Source organism: Morus notabilis, unplaced genomic scaffold (genome assembly GCF_000414095.1).
Source record: "Morus notabilis unplaced genomic scaffold, ASM41409v2 Scaffold944, whole genome shotgun sequence".
NCBI classification, from domain to species: domain Eukaryota; kingdom Viridiplantae; phylum Streptophyta; class Magnoliopsida; order Rosales; family Moraceae; genus Morus; species Morus notabilis.
In genome coordinates, this window is record NW_010366837.1 from 26,536 (window position 1) to 32,883 (window position 6,348).

Here is a 6,348-nt window from a genome sequence, read left to right on the forward strand (position 1 = left end):
GTTAAAATTTAAGTTGGTGTCTTTACCATTAAAATTGATTGGTGATTTTTTTTTTATTTTTTTTATTCGGTTAATGGTGTCTTCATTTGTTGGGAGTTTTTTTAAAGGATTAGAAAAAATAAACTACTGATAATTATTTATTTTTAATTATTAAATTTGTATTAAAAACTAATTGATTTATAAATTTTTTTAATTTTATATGATTTTAATTAAATTTAACGATTAGAAAACGGACTTTATCAGGAGACCGGTTTACTAGAGAAAGTCTCCAATTATAAATTTACAGCCCTATTAAAAAATTATATTTTTGAATTAATTTTTTTAAGAAGTTTTGTTTTTTAGAATTTTTTTGAGAAGGTTTTTTGAAATTTTTTTTTTTCAAGGACAATTGGAATTGCGTTCCAATTCGATAAATTTTAGACCCTTTTGTCATGTGAAATGCACGTGATCATCACTTTTTTTTTTTGTTTTTTGCTTGAAACCCTACTATCGGAATTATATAGACCTCCCAGTTCCCCCCATAGCCACTCCTCTTGCAGCACAACACCGACCGACCACGACTCAACGCGGGCCAGCCCCTAGCAACAGCCTCCTTTCGCCGCGCCGCTGCCGGCGCACTTTTCTTTCTTGGTACTTATTCTTTCATCTTCTGTTCTCTCTCTTCTTTCTCGAATGTTCTATTTTTTCTTCTATTATTTTTTCTTTTGGTGGTTGATGAAGAATGATTCTGCACTTTGGACGAGTTCGTGTTTGATATTTGATATTGCTTTTGTTCCGTTATAAATCTATTTTCTTTGTGATGGATATAGTGAGATAGTCTCAACTGTTTGGTGCTAATTTTCAGATTGCGAACCAAAACAAATTCCTAAAGCTCAGTAATTTGAGAAAGAATGGGTATAAATCTCTTCGACGGAAGTGACTCAGACAACGAGGACGTCTCGAAGATCGAGATTGACAAGGAGTTCGCTCGTAGGTACGAGCACAACAAGAAGCGCGAGGACCTTCAACGGTACGATGAGTTGAAGAAGAGAGGCCTCATACCTCGGCGAGTACGAGGGGAGGAAGACGATAAAGGAGACGAAAATTCGGAAGAATCGTCGTCTTCGGACGATGATGACGGCGATGTCTCGGTCCATTCGAAGAAGGATTTGGAATTTTTCGAGGCTTTGATCAAGATCAGGAAGCAGGACCCGAGTTTGAAGAGCAAGGATGTGAAATTGTTCGATTCGGAGTCGGACTCCGATGATGACGGAGGAAATAATGCCGAGGAGGAGAAGAAAAAGAAGAAGAAGAAGGCGATGTACTTGAAGGACGTGGTAGCTAAGCATTTGATTGAAGAAGGTCCAGAATTGTGTGATAAGAATGAAAAACGTAATAGGAAGAATCTGGCTTACAATGAGGAGCAAGAGGAGATACGCAAGGCGTTTCTTGAGGCGGTGGAAGAGAATGAGGAAGAGGAGGATGGAGATGATTTGTTGAGGATGAAGGAAAAGGATGAGTCAGATGAGGAAGAGAGCGATGAGGAGCTTCATAAGAAATTGGATGAGTATTTCGGAGGAAGTCGTAGCGGGGAACCAGATGAGAATGCTGATTTTTTGAAGGAGTATTTCATGAATAAGATGTGGATTGACAAGCACGATGACAAAGGGGCTCGTGGCATTGGAGTTGGTGATGAGGAGTTGGAGATGCTGTCGGAGGACGAGAAGGAGATTGAGAAGCAAGAGGAGTATGAATATAGGTTTCAAGAGAATTCCGGGGATCAAATTTTGGGACATTCCAGAGAAGTAGAGGGTACGGTTAGGAAGAAGGTGAAGGCAAGAAAGGAGCAGAGGAAGCACAAGGAGGAGAGGATGGAGATTGCGAGGTTGGAGAGGGAGGAGGAGTTGAGGCATTTAAAGAATTTGAAGAAGAAGGAAATGGATGAGAGGGTTAAGAAAATCATGGAGAGCGCTGGGATTCAAGAGGATGAGATTGTTCCCTTGAGTGCCAAAGAGTTGGAAGAGGAGTTTGATCCCGAGGAGTATGATCGAATGATGAAGAAAGCTTTTGGGGACAAGTATTATGATGCAGAGGATGCTGATCCGGAGTATGGTAGCGATGCAGATGAGGACGGTGAGATTGAGAAACCGGATTTTGAGAAAGAGGATGAGTTGCTTGGACTTCCTAAAGGATGGGCTAGTGGCGAGAGCGGTGATGGGTTCTTAGCTGCAAGAGAAAGAATCTTAAAGCATAAGATGGAGACTGATGGTGACCACAAAGGAGGAGAAGAAGACGAAGAAGAAGATGAAGAAGAAGAAGAAAGAAAAGAAGTTAGCGAGGAAGGTAAACGGAAAAGCAAGCGTAAGTTGGCTATTTTGGAGAAGGCTAAACAGGCAATGCTAGAAGAATACTATAAGTTGGACTACGAGGATGCAATTGGAGATTTGAAAACAAGGTTCAAGTATGCCAAATTAAAACCTAATAGATATGGGTTAAGTACTGCTGAGATATTAGTGATGGATGACAATGACTTGAATCAATACGTGTCTCTGAAAAAGATTGCACCTTACCAAGATGAGTGGAAGGTACCAAATAGCAAGCGATACGAAATGAAAATGAAGGCCAAAGAAGTTCTCCGGCAAGGAAAACTAAGTGAACATAAGATTGGGAAAAAGAAGAGAAAGAGGGATGATGCAAACAAGGCGACTTCTTCAGATGCCGCCAATGGAGATGAGAAACCAGAATTAGAAGAATCAGCAGGTGTTGCGAGCAATTTGTCTAGGAAAGCCAGGAGAAAGCAACGTCAAGCTGAACTCAAAATATCGAACTCGAGACTTAAGGCATATGGAAAGATCGAGTCAAAACCTAAGAAAGCGAAGCACTGAAGATCAGCAGCAATTCTGGCAAAGCTGTAGGGAGGTGATTCTTTTGTGAACTCATGAATTATCATGCTTATATATTCGTTTCTTCTTTTTCCTGTCTGTTTCACAATGAGTAAATTTGCATGTGTTTCCAGAAACATATTGTGGAGTTGATATAGAATACTGTCCTTGTTCTAGTAATTGTTGTTGTGCCTTCTCAGCTTTTACCCAAAAAAATGAAGTCCCACAAGTTATTTATGTTTGTAAGCTATTGGTGCGGCTTAGGTAATGGATTAAAATAGGGTTTGGTTTAGGATAACAATTGATGTTTGGGCAAACTATGGCCCCATTTGTTTCGCCTTGTTTTGCCTGTTCGAGTTAAGAACTTTAGTTGAATTGTAAATTTATTTGAGAGAAAACATTGTGGGATAAAAAGTTAAATTTGAACTTCCGTGGGAGAAAAAATGTAGCAAAAGGTTTGAGTTGTAATTCGAATGGTGAAACGAAGGTAAGCCTATGACTTTCTTTGATTGTTACTTGCAGTGGAACTGAGCTTAAAAGACCTGCTTTTGTGTTTTGCTATATATCTTCTGATAGGCACAAAATACAAATCATGTTCTTGTGTTAGTCACTTGTGGTGTGTTTATGACTTGAATCATGTACTATGTTCCATCTAAGATGGCACATTTAGAACTCTATTATCGTTACATTGCAAGCATGTTCTAGTAAAACTCTTGTTAAGTGTTGAGTCGTTATAGTCGGCATTGATATTGTTAAATATGGGAGCCGATGCTCATGTGTTGCCTTTTTTTTTTTTCCTCGCTCTTGTTTTTTGCTTAAAAGAACGCGCAATGTTAGTTCCAACATATAAATATGGTGATTTCAATTCTTACAGGTCACTTTGTGGTATCAATACCATGGAGGATTGCAATTTTGGTAAAAAGCGGTGAAATTCCTAGATACTTTTCATATATTTTCATATTGTTTTGGATGGGGATGGACTACAAATGCTACGACAGAGCAGAATGGACAGAACACCAAAAGAGTTGGTTGAGATGCTTGCGATCTGCTTTGTCCTTTCTTTTCATTTCATGAAACTCTAGGTTCTATTTCTTGTCGAGGTTGTCTATCTTAGCGAGTTGACAATGCGAAATTTTGTAATTGATATTTAACTGTTGACATATATTACGTAACTTTTCTATGTTCTGCAACATTGTTTGCATGTTTAAAGTAACGTTGTTTTCCAGAGAAATAAAAAAAAGTTGCGTGTCGTTTTGGCTAAAACGAGCAAAAAAGAAGACGGTACGTTTTTTTTCCTAGTTTCTGTAACGTCGTTTATTTGACTTTAAGGCGGTAAACTTCCGTAACCTCAGCGAGGTGGTCTGGTGGATTTCGTTCCTTCGTATGAACGACAATAAGATTTTTTAAATGAACATAGTTGATTTAGAACTTGTTTAGTTCATGTATTAAAATCATGTGTTTAGAATCATTTTTTATTTATGTGTGTTTTTTGTGAGAAAAAATACTGTAGCGAATTATGAATCATGACTACTATTTTCAATTTACGTGTGTTTTTTGTGAGAGAAAATACTGTAACGAATTATGAATCATGATTCAAATCAGAGAATGAATCCTCTAACCAAACGGGCTCTTATTTATTTTTTAAACCAGTATTAAATTAAGGCTTCTTTTAGTGTGAGGGTTCAAATGGGTGATTTTAATTTGGATTTTAGAATTATAACTATAATTTATGATTTTAAGTTTAAATCATAGTTCTGAAATCAGAATCAAAATTAAGAGTTTGAATCACTTAAAATTAAGGGAGAATGTGGTTTTAAAATCAGGAGTGATTTTAGTTTAAAATGCCACATTAAGGTTTAAATTTTGAATCAGAATTATTTAAATTAAACATTGATTTTATATGAATCAAATCAAAATCACTTTTTATTTTTTATAAATAAATATTAATTTGAACCATAATTATAATTTTGAATTTTAGAACTCTTATACTAAACGTGCTCTAAGATTCTAAGACTCATATTTTCTTTGAAAAATAAGGTGGTAAGCTGCTTGTCAAGAAAAATACTAAAATCTTACGAGTATAAAAAGTGAAAAGTTCGTTCATTTTGTTGATTTGAGTTTAAAATTTGAGTTTTGTTACAGTAAAAAGTTCTCACAAATAGTCATATTTAATTTTTTTATTATAATAAAAAATTTTCACATAAAATTATATTTAAACTCAAATTAAAAATTCAAATTAACAAACTAAACGGTCCACAATAAGCGTATAGGTATCATGTCTGCTTTCTTTTTTTTTTTCTCTATCTTTTTTGTCTTTTATGTAGACATTTATCCACGTGTTTCACCCAGGACTTCCACACGTTACAAGAACGTGGCACTGTCTACTTGTTTTTTCTTTCCAAATTATTTTTTCGCTCTCCCACTCTCTCTTCCTCTATTCGTTTTCTTTCTTTTTACCTATTACCTGAAAAGTTTTTGATTTAGTCGTACTATTCTAACTTTTATTTATTTATTTATTAAGATTCTGATTGTCTCTCTGCGTTCTAATTATTTTACGTAGGTTCTTTTTTAAAATTTAAATTATAAAAAATACTATATTAAAAAAATTAAATTTAAATTTTTATAAAAAAAATACTACAATAAAAAGATTAAATTGTGATTTAAATTAAGTAAAAAAACATGCCCTTTATTTTATTTCTCAACGTAAACCCTCAGTTCCTTCTCTCTAAATCTAAAATCACCGTGTCAACAGATTCAAGAATAATTAAACGACGTACAAATACGTATAATATGAAGTAATGAGACTAAACCGAAAGGAAAAAGAAAGAAAGAAAAAGTAATGATTTTAAAATAATAAAATATATCTCATTTCTGACTCCTCCTGTAAGCCGGATATAGCTCTAGTTCTTCTTTGAGTTTGTTGAGAATGACTCTTTCTTGAACATGTTGATCCTTAGAATCATTATAAAGGTTGTTCAAGGATCAATATCCTCAAGAAAAAATCATTCTCAATAAAACTGAAAGAATAATTCGAGCTTATTTCCTCTGTATCGGTATTCTAAAACGTGAATATATAACTAGAAATTAGATAACTTTTAATCAATCAACGTTGAAAAGGGAAAAAAAAGCCTAACTAGGTGATGAAATCAGAACTAAATTCACCACATATGAGAAATAAAAACATGCAAAAGCATAATATAATATCACAAAATTTAACGCTCACGCACAATATCTAGAGAAGGGTGCATTTATTTATAAGTGAAGATGCTAATCCTAATCCTACTTACATCAGAATATAATAATCCTACTCGCATTCAAATATGTGAAGATCATATCCATGCACCGATAATATAATTTGTCTTCATTTTTTTTCGAAAGCTGATAATTTCTTATATTTTTTATAATAATTATTTCATTTTATTTAATGTGTTGTACGCTTTTCCTAAAAAAAAAAAAAAAAAAAAAAGGAGGTGCCATCCTTTTTAAT

General features: G+C 34.5%; 1 protein-coding gene across 1 annotated transcript; it reads left to right on the plus strand.

Moving 5' to 3' along the window:
- The first annotated feature begins 523 nt into the window (after positions 1 to 523).
- On the plus strand, positions 524 to 4,106 carry LOC21384817 (protein KRI1 homolog). The gene is made up of 3 exons (XM_010111208.2): positions 524 to 630; positions 845 to 2,898; positions 3,736 to 4,106. The coding sequence occupies exon 2, from the start codon at positions 891 to 893 to the stop codon at positions 2,862 to 2,864; it is 1,974 nt and encodes a 657-aa protein (XP_010109510.1). The 5' UTR covers positions 524 to 630; positions 845 to 890; the 3' UTR covers positions 2,865 to 2,898; positions 3,736 to 4,106.
- Positions 4,107 to 6,348: the final 2,242 nt, after the last annotated feature.

Coding starts and splice junctions, on each gene's coding strand:
- LOC21384817 (XM_010111208.2), top strand. CDS start 891: ATGGGTATAAATCTCTTCGACGGAAGTGACTCAGACAACGAGGACGTC.